Source organism: Apodemus sylvaticus, chromosome 9 (genome assembly GCF_947179515.1).
Source record: "Apodemus sylvaticus chromosome 9, mApoSyl1.1, whole genome shotgun sequence".
Taxonomy (NCBI): Eukaryota; Metazoa; Chordata; class Mammalia; order Rodentia; family Muridae; genus Apodemus; species Apodemus sylvaticus.
Genome location: NC_067480.1, coordinates 91,885,156 through 91,906,159, shown reverse-complemented (window position 1 = coordinate 91,906,159; position 21,004 = coordinate 91,885,156). Strand labels below are relative to the sequence as shown.

Below are 21,004 nucleotides of genomic sequence, written 5' to 3'. Positions count from 1 at the left end.
AACAACAATATCAACCAACCAGACCCCCCCAAATCTCCCAGGAACTAAACCACCAACCCAAAAAGTACACATAGGGGGGACCCATGGCTCCAGCCATATATGTAGCAGAGGATGGCCTTATCTGGCATCAGTGGGAGGAGAGGCCCTTGGTACTGTGGAGGCTCAATGCCCCAGCGTAGGGGAATGCTAGGGTGCTGAGGCAGGAGTGGGTGGCCAGTGGGGGAGCACCCTCTTAGAGGTAGGTGAATGGGGGAGGGGATAGAAGTCTTGTGAAGGGGAAACTAGGAAGGGGGATAACTTTGGAAATGTAAGTAAATAACCAATAAAAAATTAAAAAAAGAATTATTTCATTCTTTACAAGTTTTGGTCAAATTTATCTAAGATTTCTTCAGTAAGAACCTACTACTAATTTATAGCTGTTGGCCCCTTTCTGGACCCACCTACACTGATGGATTTTTCTTGAAAAACTAACTGTGGCCATATGTGATGGTCTAGATTTTAATCCCAGCACTTGGGAAGCAGGGGCAGGCAGATCTCTGATTTTGAGGTCAGCCTGGTCTATTTAGTAAGTTCCAGGCCATCCAGGCCCACATAGGAGGGCCCTTTCTCAAAAGAAGTGAAGGAAAGACAAGCATGAGGAAGAAAGCAAGAAAGCGAGAAATAAACAAACCCCCAAACGAACCAAACCAAAAACACACAACCGAGTCTAGATCTGTACACCCTGTTTTAATTAAGCCACTACGATCTTTACCTAGAACTGCTTGCTTTCAGGGTATTCTAGACCTCTGGGAGCAGAGCACTTGATATATTTAGTTTTTCTATCTTCGGACACCATTATTCTCTTTAACTCATGTTTAGTTTGAGGTGATATTATTTTTTTTATTCGATATATTTTTATTTACATTTCAAATGATTTCCCCTTTTCTAGCCCCCCACTCCCCGAAAGTCCCATAAGCCCCCTTCTCTCCCCCTGTCCTCCCACCCACCCCTTCCCACTTCCCCGTTCTGGTTTTGCCAAATACTGCTACACTGAGTCTTTCCAGAACAAGGGGCCACTCCTCCTTTCTTCTTGTACCTCATTTGATGTGTGGATTATGTTTGGGGTATTCCAGTTTTCTAGGTTAATATCCACTTGTTAGTGAGTGCATACCATGAGTCTATTCTTGCATCACTAAATGTGGTTCCAATTGTGAGCTAGGTCCACGAAGGGAGAAACATGGGTGATCTACTCTATTGCCCCGAAATAGACTAGTAAGTTTACAGTCTGTGGCCATAGGGTTTAGTTTGCTAGCAGAGAAGCTAATAATTCATGGACTCCCAGAAGCACAGGACCCTTCCATTACAAGGTGAGCTCCCCTCCCCCCACCTCATGGTTTATTTCTTGGCTTGTTTGCTTTTTGAAGCCAGTCTGGTTGGGAAAGAATTCTATCTTTTTGTTTTTGTTTTTGTTTAAGACAGGGTTTCTTTGTATAGCCCTGGCTGTCCTGGAACTCACTCTGTAGACCAGGTTGGCCTCGAACTCAGAAATCCATCAACCTCTGCCTCCCAAGTTCTGGGATTAAAGACATGCGACACCATTGCCCACCTGGGAAAGAATTCTGAAATAACCAAGTCTTCGGTGGCTGACCCTTTAACTTGGAAAGGAAGGCACACTTGAGTGAGTCCTCCTCAAGGAGAAGGACGTATCTCCCAAAAAGCTAAGCAGTATGAATTGACAGGAACTAAATCATCATAAAATTTATTTTGTAGTGAAATATATGTAGTAATTAAAAAAAATGAACCTTAAGGTATGTACATCAAGATTAGAATAAATAACTTGAGAAGGTTTTACATAATGACAAATCTTTTCTTTTTCTTTTTTTTCTTTCTTTTTTTTTTTTTTTTTTTTTTGAGACAGGGTTTCTCTATGTAGCCCTGGCTGTCCTGGAGCTCACTCTGTAGACAGGCTGGCCTCGAATTCAGAAATCTGCTGGCCTCGAATTCAGAAATCTGCCTGCCTCTGCCTCCCAAGTGCTGGAATTACAGGTGTGCGCCACCACGCCCAGCATATAATGACAATTCATATTTGAATAGCCCACTAATTCATTTGACTGAGGTTTCTATTTTAACGTGTCATTTGTGGTATGACAAATCTATGTCACTTTTTTCTTTGTGGTTACTAAGGAATTCTTCATGTTCTGCTTAGAGATATGCACCAGTGGAAGTGATGTGTACATACAAGTGTGTGTGCTACTTACACTCTCAGCCACACACATTAGTTCTTTATTTACTACTAGGACAACAACATACCTTAACAATAAATTAATTCTTGTAGAAGTCTAATTCTCTCATATCTCATTAAGGAATCCCCTTACGCAGTATCACTCCATATATGCATAGGATACTTATTGTCTGTCAGTACCTGCCCATGAAGTCTAGAACCTTTTGTACTTACTGACTTCTAGTTCAATAATAAATAATAGGAGAAGGGACCACACCTGGAACTTGAGTACACTTGACTACCAACTCCAAGACCTTATACTACTGATTAATTTCATGTTATACCTCCTGAGTGCTGCTATAAAATATTAGAAAGTAGGAATTCTGGTTTTTAATGTAATGTAAATGTAATATAAAATGTTTATTTAAAAATAGATTCTCCTACCATTATTAGTTTACAACACTTGTAAACTGTACCAGTACTTATCAAAGTACGAAGCTAATCTAAATTGGCTGGTCTGAAAAGGAAACCAAGAATAAGCTTGTTTAGTTCAGTTTGATCTTTGGCATCTAAACTTGCCAGCTCTATTTGCCTGTGATTTGAAATGACAAGTTGAAGTGTACTTCAGAATATCTGTGAAGAGAGGAGACAAGGTGAAAAACAGTAGAGAGACAAAGAGATGCACCCATTTAGAAAGTTTATAAATACGATAGTATATTTAAAACTTATACATGACATTGGAACATTATACTTATTTGGGGGTTAGTTATATGGGTATAAATTGGTACTGTTCTTGACCATATTCAGAATAATTTGGGGGAAGCACATCTTTTGAGATGAGTGTGCATATCAGCATATTCAGAAGGACTTTGAGACTCTGTACTGTGTACATCACTGTACATGTGTTATGCTAAGGACGTGTTCAAAACTGCCTCGTGAAAGCTTGCATTCACAGTTGCTCGTGATAAGTGTCCACCCTTCTCCATCACGCTTTCCACTGCATGTGTCACTGTTAAGCCATTTTCTGCATATTCCACCATTCCTTTTATGTCTAAATAAACACAAGGACTGGAATTCTGCCTCCAGAAGCAAAGCCGTTCGGAGTCCTACCAACATAGAATGATTACACCAGACAAAGCTATTAACCCTGTGTTTATATTTACAAACCAACACAAGATGCTTTATTACCACTATGTGTATGTAGAAATATTAAAGATTTAGGCATGTTTCAGTTCTTTTTTAAATAGCTTAGTTTAGTTGATCTGCGTAGCAAAGCCAGTAAGTTGAAAGGACCATTTTAAAAATACACAGCCGGGCTCGGCTGAGAGTTTTATCTACACACACACACACACAGACTTGGTTACTGCAACACTTGAACATTCCTTCTGTCTTGAACATTCTAGGTAACAGTATGAGAATATACATAATTATATTGTTCAGTAATTTGCATTTTTTGTTGGCTTACTGACTCAACTCTGTCAGGCTATGAGTCAGGCTCTGTAGACCAAGAACTTTTTCACATGTCTTTTTATACTCCTTGAAATGCATACTTTGAGTAATGGGATATTTGTAGGTCAGTTATATATTTTAAGTGGATCAGTATAAAAATAACTGAAGAAAAGATTCTGACCTGGGATGTGGGTGTCCTTGACTCCGAGTTTACAAAGCCTTTGATTTTAGATTTCTGATTAATTATGTGCTGGCTGTATCTTCTGAAGGATCTTACAGACTTTTAGAAAATAGGAATCTTCAATTCTTAAATCCACAGTAGTACCAGAGTTTAAGTCAGTACCATTCAACAAATATGTGTAATCTAATAACGTTATTTTATATGTATTACAAAGGTTTATATAGGGGCTGCAAGTTAAGTATGGCCCTCCATATTTCTTCCTACCTAAAAGTGATACTACTTTACACAATGGCTGAACAGCCCTGCAACTAATTGAATACTGAGTTAAGCATTCATGATTAAAATAGGAATTTTGGTAATGTATGATATGGCTTTCTTTTTATTAAATTGAACTAAATTTCAAACATTTCTCTGCTGTCCAAAGAATCAAAAATAAATAAAAAGTCTATATGCCACACTCTGCCTGGGAGACTTGGTATCTATAAATATAACTTTTCTATCTCTGAATGGGTAGATTTTCATTACTTGGAAATTTCAAACAGCAGGGGATACTCTTAAGCTAAGTTTGTTCTAAGGTTGCATACACAGCAGGCAAATGGATAGTTTTTCTGTCACACAAGGCAGAATAAGTGTGTGCAAGTATATCTCCAAAGATTCCTATGTAAATTTAAGTATCAAAGGATTTGTCTAGCAGAGTGACTGAACAAAAAGAAACTGGAGATCTTCTGCCATTTACAGAAAATTTGCATGAACAGGTTAAACACAAAAATCCAGATCAAATTGACCAGTTTTTTCAATAACAAAATGATAACATAATTAGAATTAGCTCAGTGTATTATGTACAATAATCACTTCCCAAGCTCAAGAGTAAACGACACATCGTTTTGATTTTTTTCAATTCACATCCTATTATTTTATTCTGCAAAGAACACTTGAATAACGCTGAATCTGTCCAAATCTTATGAAAGAAGGCTTCTTCGAAGTTTTCTGTACCTGGAGTCTGCAGACCTCAGATATGCCAGTTACACAGCTTTGCTTCTTGTGTTCAAATAAATAAAATAAATCAAAAAGGCAAGTTTAATGACAAGAATGGAGTATTAGTATTTTTTTTTAAAAAAATTAAACTTCTACCTTCATGTTCATTCCATAGTTACAAAATCTTTCAAATTAGTCCCTTAATGCATGTGAGAAAGTCAATATCTAGACAAATGTCCTGGTTATAATATTGAGATCAGATTTAGTATATGAAATTTCTAAGCATAAACTTTGTTCAGCTGCCTTATTTCCTCTAATTATTCAGATGGATTTTAAAAAGTGATTGTTGATATACACAACCTGAATCCTAAACTAGTTTAGTAGTAACACATATTTTGACCAAGTATTACTCAGAAAATAGATCCTGAAATGAAAGGCAACATATGCAGTGATCTGGGAGACACGTTTGTGATTTCAGATTAACAGAATTTTTAATTTTCTTTCCATTTTCTTTTATCCATCTTTCCTGTTTTAATTTGTCCTTAATTGGACTTTAGTTACCTGCAACAAAACTTGTTAAGACATCATTAGCAGATGCCTTATGAATTAGTTTTTCATGTCATTGTTTCCACACTTGGCATAAGAGTTGTCCTTAAATGTGCCCTTTCCAGAATAAACCACATTCATGTTTAAGTTTATATAGATATGTAGACACATAGTCATATTTCTGAAAATGGACCACTCAATGAAAATATTACTATCACATCTAAATTTATCTACAATTAAATTATAGAACACATGCTTGACTTTCATGGGGCATTATTCCAGTCCTTCTGTTCCGTATATTATTTTATTTTAAGAGTTACTAAATGTCCTGTTTTTTCCTGTCTTGTTCACTGGGCAAACAGGGGTAGATGGTCCCCCTCCCTAGATAGGAGGCGACCTGCTAGCCCCAGGATTCAAATCCAGCATGCATCTCCGGAGAATGACAGGTACTAGTCACCTCCTCACAGACAAGTGGCTTTAGAGGCTCACAACTATAGAATGAAGTAACTGACGGGGTGATGGTGGTGACATGCTTCCATTTGAGAGCCAGAGCCAGACATGTGATCCCTCCAGTGATTGCAGACACGTCTGAGAGCTCACCTCAAAACACATACGGAAATGAGAAAAGGATAGGAAATGGCCTATTTGAAATACAGAGTCAGCATCTGGTGAAGGGGCATGTTTTGATGTGTCTCTTGTTTCAGTATTTTCAATTTTTAGAAACATTTATGGATCACTTTTCTCCGCATAGGGATAAATAGAAAATTTTAGGTACACCAGAGTATATTTAAAAAATATGCCATGGAACCTATTCTTGATTGTGTTGCTTGATCATTTAATCTCAGCCCCTTTGTCTTGTTACTGTATAAATTTGCTGAGAAGAAACTGTAAGGTTTTGGTTGTGTTTCAAGCCTGGTGTAAAGCAGGGCATCTGGTTCTTGTGTGTTACGTATTGTGTTTCAATTGTTTTCAAGAGCTAGGGTCAGTCAATAACGTACATTTCTAAAGCCAAGCACCTCTGCATCGAATCCACTCCATGCTGATCTGTAGAGTGTCACTGAATGCGCCTTCCATCGTGACTGCTCTCAGTTTGCCATTCTCCTGTTCTGTGATGTTTAATGATAAATATATATACATGTAATTTCGATATTAAGTATTTTTAAAGAATGGACACAGAAGTTTTGGAGTACATAAACATTTCGCTTCAGCTGAAATTCAGGCAACACATGTAACATTTATTAGACATGAACTAATGTAATCTCTGAAATACAGAAGGCAAAAAACATAGTTTTATATATAGCACATATATTCTTTTTCATCAGTTTTGTTTGTATGTCACTTAGTAATTATAGCCGTATCAAAGTGGTAATAGTTACTTCTTGTATATGTGTACAGTCAGGATATATGCTCAGTTAAGTAGAATCTCTAAATTGCATAGAACAAATTCATATCATTTAATAGTGATGAGGAAAAATATAAGCTGGCATTTTATAAAAGATCAGTTTTCTCATGTTGAGCCCTAAAACATTTACCTCCTAATGATGACTTGAATTTACATACTTAGAATTAAAAATTATTCCCTATACTACTGTTACATTTGTAGGGTTGTGTTTATGGAACTAGAAGAATTGAATTTTCCAGTCTACATGTGAGCAAAGACATTTAAATTAAAATTATAAGAGAATTTTAGATGTGAATCGAAAGTCATAGATCTGCATTGCTGTTCTCTTGTTCAAGAACTTCTGTGTCCACATGCGCACTGTCTTCCAATGGGTGAGCTCAGGACAGTGATTAAGACAAACAAGGTGCTGGCCGTGAAGTAATTGGAAATTTTCATTTAGAAGACAGCTCTCTCAATGTATGCCAAAGCAACTGTGATTTAATCTAAAGTAATGATTGGGTTTTACTCAAATTATGATGATTTTATAATGTGCTTGAGTTGGTGTTTATTAAGCAGAGTACATAAAACTAACAGCTCAGCTCAGCATACACATAATTTCATTACTTTCAATTAACAACATATGAATCAATGATATAGACTCCCTAATTTCTGTATAGGTAATTGAGAGATAGATGTTTAGAACAGAAATGATCTTATAAAATTTGACCCTGGATTTTGCTTCACTGTAATGATGTATTCGTGAATAAGCCCTATACATAACCTTAAGAAATGTATTTAAAATGGCTAAAATCTCACTTATTGCTATGTGAGATAGAAAGCAGTTTATAATAAGCTTTTATTCAGTGGTAAGAATAATATGTGCCCATGAAAATGATAGAGGAATGACTCTCACCCAGCGCTATGACATAAGTGCTTATGTCTATAGCTTGGCCAAGGTGAATAAGCACCTGTCACTCACAGGAGCTTTATATAGGCTGCCTTAAATGAACTCAATCATTTTGAAGTTCATACCAATATTAAAAAGAAATGAGTGTAACATTAGATTTGAATAAAATGAATAATGTGACCATGAAGACAGTTGAACTTTAACACTGGTAGCCATAACTACCCTGAATTCAGTAATGAATTATGCAGTTGGGACTAGATGTCTTATAATGGTCATAATGCATTTCTTTGCCTTTGTATTTCCCACAGCATGTTGTGTACATATATATGAACATGCATGCATGCAACCTTTAATGAACCGTGTCTAATTCAGTGTCAAGAGCTGACATCCTTCATGGCTTCTCAGGTAGTACCATACACTTACTCATATTCAGATTAAACATGGAGCCATATTTATCTAGGTCTAAAATTTCTTCTAGACCTTGCAAGATACTTAAAAACAAAATTCTAAAAACAAACAAACAAAAATAAAACACTAGCGAGTCTGGATCCTTAGAGAATATTTCTTATTTTTAAACTGTGAATGTCTTAGGATTTTTAAGAAAAATCTAATTTAAACATTATTCAAATGACAGAGCATTTGTCCACACTGTTATTTTAATAATACATACTTAAATATGTATGTTGAATATAATTTAACATTAAATATTTAAAATACATGAAGTAATTTTGTAAAATTTTGAGCCGATAATTCTATAAAACAGATTTTTTGATCTTGCATCTAAACTCAGGCAAATAAGTGAATAGCTGCATGTAAGGAAAGCATTTTCCAAATGTCCCAAGGTATTCAGACTCTAGGTTTGAGTCTCTCTCTCTTTTTTTTATATGAGTACACTGTAGCTGTACAGAGGGTTATGAACCGTCATGTGGTTGCTGGGAATTGAATTCAGGACCTGTGCTTACTCTGACTCAAAGATGTATTAATTATTGCATCTAAGTACACTGTAGCTGTTTTCAGACATACCAGAAGAGGGTGTTGGATCTCATTACAGATGGTTGTGAGCCACCATGTGGTTGCTGGGATTTGAACTGAGGACCTCTGGAAGAGCAGTCAGTGCTCTTAACCATTGAGCCATCTCTCTAGCCCGGGTTTGATTCTCATAGCTTAATTATCTATTTGCATGATGTGATAATGCCAAACATTATGATGATCTAGCTCATTTTTTCATTTTTATGCTGAATCCCTACTGAAGAAAACATTACTTTAAGATACAAAGATATTTTTTACATTGGTATGCCTGTTACTTTGAATGTACTGAAATCATTTGATAAAAATCACTATTTTCTTAAATCTATTCGAATAATACTGTCCCTACTGGGCTTGCTCTCGGTTGAGTTGTTGAGCTGGGAGTTAGTATACAACCACATACCAATGACATGCGCTGTGATTTAGTCTCCACCTACTTGGTCAAACTAAAAGGTACAAGGTACACACTCAGATACTATGTGCCCAGATTACAGTCATACACATGAAATCAGCATTATAGAAGGCAAATGGATCTTAGTTACATGCATGTGTGTCCCTTATTAATTTCTCATGAATTTATTATATCTTGTAAGGGAGTAAGAAGGTAGAGATAATCCTTACACTTTAGGACAACATAACCATAGAAAGACACAGACAAAACAACCATCCTGAATACACAGAGATTCATGCTTCTGCCACCACTATTCTATATAGTGAAAATACTCAGAAGATTTTTCTTACCTTCCCCCTAATCAAAACATACTAAGTTATGTCAAATCCCTACTAAATATTATTATTAAATAATGTCACAAGTGTAACAATTCAGTTGCATACTAAAGGGAACTATGTAGAGAAAGATGCATACAACAGTTTTGTGATGTTGTCAGAAAATATTTGCTTACCTATGTTGTCAGGAAATCATTTCCTACTTTGATTGTTCATTAAAATGTACATGCCAAAATTAGTATAAATAAAAATAATATGTCAGTAGAATTTATAAAACACGAGTCTCATTACAGATAGATCCTGTTTTCTAATTACAGTGTTTGCTTCAATTAAATAATAAAAAAGCATGCATTTTAACATTTGACTATGCTTTAAAGCTCATAAGTAACTTGATATCTGCCATATGATTATAGGATTCTTACATTTCCGATGTGCACTTTTAAATATTTTCACTTTTGAGCCATAGGAACATAGGAATAAAACTCTGGTAAAGATTCCTAGAACATTTGTAGAGCTGAAATGCATGAGAATATCAAGGTTGTACCAGATGTCTAAGGACAGTGGAGCCTGGCTAAGTCTCACTGAATTCCCTAGCATTGTTTCTGTGTGCAAACTTAGCTAGTTGTCAAGGGAATGACTGAGCTCTCGGGTTCTGCGGGACTCAGAGCCTGAGCTTGAGCCAGTTCGCCCCATTATGGTGGAGCACAAGCTGGTGCTGTAAAGTAACTGAGACCTCCTTCTGCAGAAAGCATTAATAAGGCAGAAGCAATGCTTTATTTGTGGAATTTTCTGTTTTACTGAAACCCAGAAAAATAATACAATCAAATTTTATATGTATTTGATATAAAATAAAAGATCAAGTTCTTAGTTATTCCTGTTTCTCTCAGTGTAAATTTTGACTGTCAGATTCCACTAAAATAAAAAAGATTTTATAATTTTAACTAATATTTGAAGGCGTAAGTGTCATGTGCATACTATGAGTTCCATGTGATATTTTGTAATATTTTTATCATATTGGTCCCCTCAACATTATTTCTATAGTGAAGTTCTCTTGTCTCTCCTATAGATTTCAAGTAGAGTATATTATCATCTATTTCCACTCTTGTTAACATATATCCTAGTTCTTGATCTATCAAAGTCTCACCTAGTAACATTGATCAAACTTTTCCCTTCTGCCAAACTGCAGTGACCACCTGATTCTGACCCCATTTTTTGCTGCAATTAATCATTTAAAAAGTTGTCATTGTAGCAACAGTTTTTAAACAAAATATTCCACAGAACTAAACACATTTTGAATGAGTAATGTTGCAGTGCTAACCCTACTAGACCTAGATCCTGACAGTAGAACCTTAATGTGATTGATGCACATTACAAAGTATTGCTCCCTATGACCTATTTTGTGATCAGCTAATCAGTAATTTTGAATGCATATTATATGAATATAGATAGAGTATTCTAACCTTTATATTTTACCTATCTTAATCCTCTACTTATATCAAAGACAGGTGTAATTTAAATATACAATGTATCTATAGCTTTGAATATAGATCTAGAGGAGAAAAATCATTGGGACATTCATTTTTGTTCCTGCTGTTCATTGAATTTTAGCAATTAAATATATATATCATTTTTTGCTTTTTTGAGGACATTTCAAGTAGTTACAAGAATTATAAGCACACATCTTCGTAGGTGTCATTAAAATAATCTTTTACAAAATTTATAATGCCCTTTAAAGAGCAAAAGAAGTCTCCTTAACAAAAAAGTTTAAAACCAACAAAGGAAGATGTGTGGACCTGTTTTACTATGTCCTCCACCATTATCCTGTCTTCCCATCTTACAAATCACCTTTAAACCATGATATGATATGATAGCTGCTTTTCTCATCCTTGAGGTAATGAGGCAACAAGGGTTATACCTAAGCCATAACAACTTTCACATAAGATGCACATGCATGCATGCATGGACACACACACACACACACACACACACACACACACACTTATGCACACCACTTTATGTGTTGGTAAAAATGTCACCATCTGAACTGTCCTTTCCTGAATAACCTAAATACAGCTACAATTCATACTTGGCTCTAGTCCACAGTCTATTCCAATTTACACTCATCTTCAACCGTATAACTTCTCTTTGTTGTCTTTTATCACTTTGCCCCTTGCTATGTGATGTAGCTGCAACAGATTATTTTTACTGTTCAGTTTTTGCCTTTCACTAGTAATAATGTCAGTTTGGTAAAGGTGGGGAGTTTTATGTAACTGACCCATATACATATTCCAGACATACCCAAAGGTTGCCTCCAACATAAAGATCCTGAGCAAGTATGTCAGGTGGGTGAAACATGTAGTGGGCATGAAAACAGAGGAAACTCACTTCTCATCTTTCCCTCCCTAGAAGAGGAGCAAGGGTTCTCTGACCACCGTTAGGACCACACACTAAGTGTCCATCAGTTACACATAACTGTTACTTCGATCTCAGCTTCTCCCTTCTTCTCTCCTCACTTCCTTCTGTGCTGTGGCTTCCAAGATTTCCTCTATTTCAGAAACAAGCATTAATAGTTCCTAGCCATCATGAAAACTATTCTTCCAGCTAAGGAACTCACACCTATAATAAAGAAGTAAAATGCCATGAGCCTGCAGAAGTGAAAGGGTGCACACTTGAGGAGTGCACACTTGGGGAGTGCACACTTGAGGAGTGCACACTTGGGGAGTGCACACTTGGGGAGTGCACACTTGGGGAGTGCACACTTGGGGCTTTACTGTGTGTCTCATGTCCAGGAGGCACTCAACTAGGATGACTGCAGTTTTGAGTAAGAACAGATACATTCCCCAACAAAGAAAGGGCTATGGACAACTTAATAGGCGCAAATTGTAGATTAATTGTCGACTAAGCCCTGTGTGGTCCTTCAGCACCTGAACCATTACCACCGTGCCACTGCTCATCCTAGCTTTCATCACTTCCATGAATTCATTGGCAAGTAAAGTTACTGAATAAGGGACCATGCCGTATCACTGCCGTAGATCACCGTGTCTAACCTAACGCTGCATCAGCATCTGCCATCTCCTGTAAGCCACTCATGCTTTCCAGCCAGCATTCATTTTGATTTCTATATATGTCTCCTTTTTAACTGTGAAAGTGTTGACTGACAAAACCATTTGGGTAAACTGGCTGTCATTGTTCATGTCTGTTTTTTTTTTCTTCGTTGTTTGATGTGAACATAGCTTTATTCATCATCTATTTTGTATTTCTTTAACATTTCATCCCCACAGGCACTCCAGAAAGTCTGAAAGATCTAGCATCCAAAAACAGTCTAGGAAAGGCACAGCCTCTGATGCAGACAGGTAGGCTCGATGTTGTACAGTGCTGCCATCTCCTTTGACATAGACTCGGGGGTGCCCTGCACTCCAGCTCACAGACTCAAGTTGTGATGCTTGAGGTGTCCTGGGAATGAGTCAACTACTGTGTGAGAAAAGTCACTGACAGAAGGAAATAGTGTCCTTGTGTCGTCTGTTCTTATAGTGGGTGTAAATAGTGGGTGTTAATAAGAGAGCTCTCCTTCCTCCCTCCCCATGGGCAATGTCATGTCTACTGAGTCTTAAACACATGCTCATTCTCATACATGAGCTAGAAATTTAATGTTTTGTTTCTTGTGTCACATTAAATGGTTCCAGCCATTCATAACTGGGAAAGTGTAAATAATTTGAATGTGTGCTCACTATTTGAAAAGTATCATATATTTAAAAAAGTGTTATTTTATACAAAGGTATAATCTAAAAATTCTTGATTTTTTATAGATGTACTTATTTGCTGTGTCTCTGTAAAAAAAATCTAAGGAATGGTTGGTGATGTGTGGTTCTTCTGTTTCAAAATTGAGCTCTAGGCATAGCATACTGACACTTCATCTACTGGTGGGTACCTAGAGAGCTTTTGTAATATAAATAAATGGAATATGTGTTCATTTGTCTGAGAATCCTTAACAGCATGAATCTCTGGTAGAGCGGAAGCAGGGGTATGAAGTAGGGAGTGTTGGAATTTGAAAATATTCAGCAGAGCAGCCTCTCGGAAACCAACCAATAGATAAAACTAGATGACAGTAGCGAATGGGACGGTGTGAGAAAGTATCTAAAAGGTGAAACATTATTTTTAGTTTAAGAGCCTATTTTTGTACGAGGAATGAAAAGCAGGATGCAAAGAAAGAGGAGCTGAAAATTGAACTGGAGATGTTTTTGAGAGGTGAAGGCTGATGTGCCTGTGGCGTGTTAATGTACTGAAGATGCTCAGTTTGTTTATGAACTACTCCCAGTCCTTAAACCAAGGCTCTGGAAAATGGATTTTCAGTTTCGGAGTTTATAACCCTTTGAGAACTGGCAAATACATTAAAATATATAAGAGAATAGATGGAAACCCTCCAGCAAGGATACTTGAGTAGGCCTGAGCAGGTCAGAGCCTGTATCCAGCCAGGTGGTAAACATGTGCCACTTGAAGTTCTAGTGTAAGTGAGAAAGTGATGATGAGCTTTTCCAAAAGGACATTACCACGTCGAAATCCACAAATTAGGAGGAGGGATGCCAAAGGATTGCTTAAACTGGAGAAAGGGAAATGCAGCTGAAATCCAATGATCCACAGAGATATTGATCCTTTAAAGAGCATACTTTACAAAAAACAAACAAACAAAAACAATTCAAAACAAACAAACAAACAAACAAACAAACAAACAAAAAGCCCAAGCGTCTGGGGAAGCTCAAAAAGATGAAGAGAGGAAGCAAAGTAATGTAGTAATTGGACTGTGAGGAAGGACGGAATCATGGAATCCTACCAGACAGCTAGTCTCACTGAAGGCATACCAGTCACATCAGCGATTTTATGTCCTTTACTCTTGGCTCAGCTGAAACCACTAGCTTTTATATACGAGGTTTTGCTTGTGGATAATTAAGGTACCTTATTGATTTTATTGGATCTAAGCTCCATGACTAATTTTTAAGCAGATTGAAAATTTCAAGCAGATTGCCGTTTACAAAGCAGTTGACTCTTAGGTTCTAGGACACATTCATTGTCGTTTCCATAGGAGCTCTAAGTTGAGTTGGACATGAGGACAGCCCTATCTCTATGATGAATTAGTCCACCATGTGAAGACTTTGTACGCTGGTTTCTTCTCTGCACCTTTCCCCTCTTTCTTCCTTCCTTCCTCTCTCCTCTTCCTTTCTTTTTTCCTTCCTCCCTCCCTCTCTCCCTCCCTCCCTCCCCTTCTCTCCCCTCCCCTCCCCTCCCCTCCCCTCCTTCCTTCCTTCCTTCCTTCCCTCCTTCCTTCCTTCCTTCTGCTTAGGATGAAACCCAAGGTCATGCAATTATTAGGCAAATACTCTACCATTTGGCAGTACCCAAAATTGAAAATTGACCCTTGATTCATCATTGGTTGCAAGAGCCTAATAAGAAAATGTTTTGAAATGTACAATGACCTATTAAGGATTTGTTCTCTCTCTCTCTCTCTCTCTCTCTCTCTCTCTCTCTCTCTCTCCTTTTATTTTTTAGTTGTTTGGATTTTTATTTTGTCTTTTCTAATAGTTTAAACTGGTTTCTATACAATGTATTCTGATTAAGGTCCCCTCACTAACTCCTTCAAGTTCTTCCCCATGGCCTCTCCCATCTGAATCCATAACCATTCTGTCTTTCCTTACAAAATCAACAAGCCTCTAAGGAATAATAGTAAAATAAGATAAGATGAATAAAAAACAAACAAGTTGCAATATGACAAAACAAGCAAACAAGAAAAGGAGCATAGAATACTCCTCTTAAATAAAGCCTTTTTCACCTCCGTGCGGGCTCAGCTAAGAACAGCCTCCTCTGTCATTTCTGCATCTCTTTCCTGTGACTTTCTGATTGTGATACCTTATTCTGAATTCTGACTGCTGGATGTTTACTGCTATGCTATTTAGAGTTGCATACCAGGTGTGCTTTTTTTAATGTGTTGTATCTATGGGGAGGAGCTTCTGCAGGCCTGTAAAAGGCTAGCACCGAATAAACCACAGGGAACTTAAATACTATGTGCATTCTCACCTCTAAGTCAGTAAAAACAAGATCCCCAATACCTGTAGCTTTAAGCTCCAGTTGCAACTGTTTGTGAAAATAGAAATGTTTGGCTGAAGAGCTAAGGTTTTGAGGTAAACTGTGTTTATGTTCAACTTTGTACCATAAAGTAAGGTATACCAAGTTTGGGGGTGATTAAACCCAGGAGTAAATATTGAGATACACACACACACACACACACACACACACATACACACACACACACATGAAAGAGGATACAGAGCTATAAATAAAATGTCATTTCATTTTTATATAACAAACTTTCAGATCATGATTCCTTTAAATCATACTAAATCACTCAATTTTTAGGTGTACATATTGTTACAATTTTTTTTTCTCCCATGGTATAAGAACAAGTCCTATTTTGGTAATTATGTCACGAGTTCCCTCTATTATATCTAGGTCCCTCTAGCATGCCAGGTTCAAGTAGACAGCACAAAAGTGGAGAATCAATTGCGTACACCTTCGGAAATGTCAACCTTCAGAAAATAAGGCCCTGTTGGTTCTCAGCAAACTGTCTCTAACACTCTTCTTTTGGCAAGTTAGTGAATGATCCTCAGTTTTACTTGTATAAGGTGCAAAATAGCCCAGATATGCACACATATGAATCCTTGTAAGTGCACAAGCACACACACCCAGAACCTAGAATGCAGGTGTCCCTACAATAACATTAAAGATCTTATTATTATTTATATTATTATTTCCTAAAACTTACTTCCATTTTTTGCCATCCATATTTGGTTGTCTTCTCTAACAGAATCATTCTAAGTCTCCCCCATTCTTTTTACACCTTTTATTTTTAGTACACCCCATTTTTAAAAAATTATCAAGGCTCAACAGCCTTGATGTTCTCAACTCTACACTGTTGAACCTTGAAACTTCTTGACCAGTTCTCCTTTCCATTTGCCTAAACAAACCATACTCAACTACATCCCCTCCCTCTCCTCTACAACACATTGGTCATCGCTTTTCCAGTTCATTCTCTTGGAACTCAAGCTTGGGACCATATATCTCTCTTGCTCAGTCAAGGTAGCTTTATTTTTCCTCTGGTTTGCACTCCAATGATTGACTTGTAGCAAGAACTTTTTCCTTATTGGGACACGTGGACAACTTATATAGAGGAAAATATAAATTAAACAGGACTTGTGCAAAATGTTTGAGTTGGAACACCATACCATGGCTGTCTTCAGGGTCTGTCAGCCTTCCTCCAGGGCAAACACAATTCTCCAAGACACACATTATGGAGCTGGAATACTAGACTATTCATCTAGAATCCATTCATATCCTATGCTTCTGAAAATGGTTGTTATAACCTTTTCCATATTATTGGATGAAACATAAAGTCTACCAAAATTATTCTTATCTATGGTCACACTTGAGTTGTTCTGAGGTGCTTAGAAATCTCACCAAGGAATAAAGTAAAATTTTAGTGACATTGTAGTATTCAAGAGACACTCTATTACTAATGTCACAACTGTACAATTTAATTTTTAAGCCACAACCAAAAACATATATTTTGAACAATATGATTCTTTTAATGATGGCTCATAAAGAGGACTAGATAAAACCTTGTTTAGTTTTGGAAATAATATGGTCATATAAATTCTTCCCATGTTGGCCAGTTTTAGATGACTGAGTTAATGTGAAAGTCAGTTCAGAACAGATGAACTATGTGAATAAGTAGAACATTACCAGTTTCTCTTGGAATTGGAAATGACAGGTGAGATTTCAGGACATGAATCAGTATCTAATAAAGCTTTAATCCACAGCCCAAGAGGATAAAATGCACCTTTATTACAGATGTAAGCTGCACTCTCTTGTTCTCTGAAAAGTGATATTTTCTTTTCTATTGTTCTGAAATGGAAGACATAGATTGAAGCAAAATTCAGTCTTGTTGCGAGAAATACTTCACTTAAAAGAAGAAGTATTAAGCTAAATAAAAATGGAGTAAAGTCTTCATAATTTCATTTTGGGTAACTGATGAATGTTGTTCTCACACTTAAGGACAGTATACGCGGTTTTCATTATTGCTATTTGTAAGGATGAGGTATTGTTACACTCTTGTCATTACATACATAGCAGTCGCTTCCATCACATCACTTAGCAAAATAATACTAAAATGATACAAGAAGCAAAAGCATGAATCTACTATATGTAGAGATTTATACATGCATGGTGTGATTCCATCTTAATTCTTAGAACTTAATTCAGAAAATTGCTTCGTAATGATTTTGAATACTGTATCAAGATGGCTACCGATGTACTTACAAATACATTTCCAGTACTGTCATATCTAAGAGAAGCCATTTTACACACATACATTAGCCACTTATGCTTAGTCTGGCATATAAGTCAGTAAAATACAGTTTAAGTTCTGTTTTTATTTCTTAGTCTTAGACTACACTGAAGAGTCATGTCCTTTTGGCTTTCTGTTTACCATAGACTCACTTCCTGCACCATAGAACTGTGGTCATTATAAAAACATACACACATTTCCAGTTCACATTTCTGTGGACTAGGATGGTGTTAATCACTGTAACAGCACACACTTATTCAGTGAACAAATCTTTGTTATGTTCCCACCTTCTGCTCTACGTGACCCAACAAAAGACTGCTCAGTCTTTGACTGTGGAGTGTTCATAAGGAGTTCATTATATGAGGGCAATCTAGGTTGGTCCTTTATAATGTGACATACCTGTGGATTGTTGACGTGACATTTTCAACTCAACTGTGGGGTGAGTGTACCTCTTGTACTTTAAGGGTATTCAGGTTTTCCTTGGACAAATGTGTTGGTGTTAAGTTAATGAAACCTGCTGACTGAAGATCTTTTTTGGCACTAATGTTTTAGGGTTCTCCCACCATGCCTTTCTAGAAGGGGATACGCAATCCCAAGAGCAACCGATCAACCGGTCGTTAGGGGAAAGCATCCCACTCGCTCCCGGTCGAGCGAGCACTCTAGTGTCAGAACCCTGTGTTCTATGCACCACCTTGCCCCTGGAAGGTCGGCGCCGCCCTCTCCGCTTCTGACAAGGTTGCTATTCAGTGTCCAGCCCAGCATGCGTGTCCCGCTGCTGGGTGTTGGTGTGGTGTTGTTCTTCCCTGCGCACTAGAAGCATCCACTCATTATGACACCATAGTTCTTAACCTCTTGCTTTGTGGCACTTTGACCTGCTCCCATATTCTCCACCACGCGCATCTACTCACTGTGCTGGCCGCATTCTCTACTTCCTGCCGGTTAGCTACCATCGAAAACCGAACCTGGCTGTGTACTGTCCTTTCATTTGTGTGTGGCATATCATACCTACTTTATTACATGAAATGTTTTATGACGAGTTGACTCAGAATCAAAGAATGCATTTGTTCATTAAAATAAAGGAGGATTTCTAAAAGTAACCTTTTATATGTATTCATAAAACGATGTAGTGTTTAAACATTTCTTTAGTTACAAAGTTTTAGAACGCCAGCAGATGGGGTCAGCTTTATCCGGGTGAGAATGAGGTACACCTGCATGCTTCTCCACATTCTTAGCTCCAATATTAATCCTCCCATTGGAATAACCTGGAGCACATGCCCCGGGTTGTTTAAAAATCCATTTCAAGGTTTGCTGCTTGTTTCAATTTTAAAAGAATGCACAACAGATTGGCAACTAGTGTCAGACCGTGCATCAAGAACTCATTATTCTAAATGCCTCTCAAGTATGCACCAGTGTAGTGGAAGCTGACTGGCGGCGTGCCTTCGGAAACACTTTCTTTGTACTTTAATATCCAGAGCTATGGTCAGTTCTGTCATGGTGCTACCGATGATAATGTCTTTAAGAAAGTACAGCCTCTTAGACAGTTAGGAGAAAGTGAGTTCCATTCTGCTTAATTCAAGAATTCACCATGCAGAATGTGAAGGGCAGAGCCTGACTTACCCCCTCCGACCCAACATTTACTATAGTCTACCTTTTGTGTGTGTGTGTCATTTAAGGTACCTGATTTCACTTCTGAGAATCCATTTAGTTGTTTTATGACTATTTTAGTAGTGACTGGAAAAGGCATTTTTATCTGCTTATTTTATTTATCAGAATCTCACCCTCCCTTTGCTGTTTGCCTACAGAACGCACCGACAAGGAAGCCCAACCCAGTCTCCTCCAGCTGACACATCCTTCAGCAGTCGCCGTGGAAGACAGCTCCCACAGGTGCCGGTTCGAAGCGGCAGTATAGAACAAGGTATCCAAAAAAGAGAGATCTTTGTCCAAACACCTGGAGTTGAGAACCTTCTCCTCTTAACACCCCATTGCTCGGTTGAGATCATATACAACTCTTTGAATCCTAAGAGTTTAAGTTTCTTGTACTTTCACCCGCGTCCCCCCACCCCCAGCTCCTAGTTCTAGTGCCATGTAGCAATTAGCAGCATTTGTTGAGTGAGTGATTGACTGAATTTAGATGATTAACCACAGAGTGAGCAGAGTTATTAGCAGTTTTGCAAAAGCACAAATCTAGGTGATACATATTTTCAAAAGAGTGCTATCTGTTAATTTATGAGCTGAAAGAAGGTTTTTTTAATTTTTTAAATATTTAAAAACTAAATATGATCATTGTATCCTGCATTAGCGTTCTCTTTTAGCTTCATTACCAATATCTAGAGTTTTAACTAGTTTGATGACGAACATTACTCGAAACACATATTTGTTATTTTCCTACGAGTCACATTGGATCTCTTAACATTAAGAGGACATAGATTGCTTTGTTTTCCTAATTGAATATGTGTGTATTTGTGTGGGGGGGAATGGGGTGTAGGAGGTGTGTTTGGGGAAGGGGAGGTGTGCTTTAATAGAAACCAAGATTAAAGTACCTGAATTAAACATTTGGCATGCTGGACTAAAACACTACTTTTTCCTGACCCGTTTCTTAGTAAGTAAATGACATTAGTATTTTCTATCACATCTGTTATTAAGGACTAAAAGAATTGTTCAATTTTTCTCTAGTTGTTCAGGCCTGTGGCTCAAGAACAATGAACACAGTAAAATGTCCACTGCAAATCTGCATCCCTGTGAAATACCCGGCTGACTAAATTTCTGAATACTCCCACACTGTTGGTTGTTGCTCCTATAAAATTCCCATTCCCTCACAGATCTGTGACACAGTGACTGAAGCAGGCTACCTTACCATGCGAAACACTTGATAAGAGGAATGCTACTGTGAATAAGTGGTGTGGATACTGCCAAAGGTATCAAAAGCTACAACAGCCAGATTTGTGGGGCTTTTAAAAATCATGTTTCTTATTGGTATACCATGCTTTAGTGTTCAGTAATGAGACAAACATCTACATCTAGTCAATTAGCAAAAATGTAGTCTTGGTGAAACTCCTTTCTAAAATACCAGTAATGTGGATTGTAGACTCCACATTTTTAATAGAGTTGTTTTTTTCTAGAATGTTTTTAGATTATTAGGCAAATTTAATGTTATTTGAACTACACCAGCAATACATCTGTCAATTTTTTAATTTTTTAAGAATTAGATGATGGTGTGTTAC

The 21,004-nt window shown here is 37.3% G+C and overlaps 1 protein-coding gene across 1 annotated transcript in view; it reads left to right on the top strand.

Moving 5' to 3' along the window:
* LOC127691971 (regulating synaptic membrane exocytosis protein 1-like) overlaps window positions 1-21,004 on the top strand; it is a 198,773-nt gene that overhangs the window by 64,949 nt on the left and 112,820 nt on the right. The window contains exons 18-19 of the mRNA XM_052191865.1: window positions 12,673-12,744; window positions 19,586-19,698. Of these exons, the coding sequence (XP_052047825.1) occupies window positions 12,673-12,744; window positions 19,586-19,698 (185 nt within the window). The remainder of the gene's footprint in view (window positions 1-12,672; window positions 12,745-19,585; window positions 19,699-21,004) is intronic.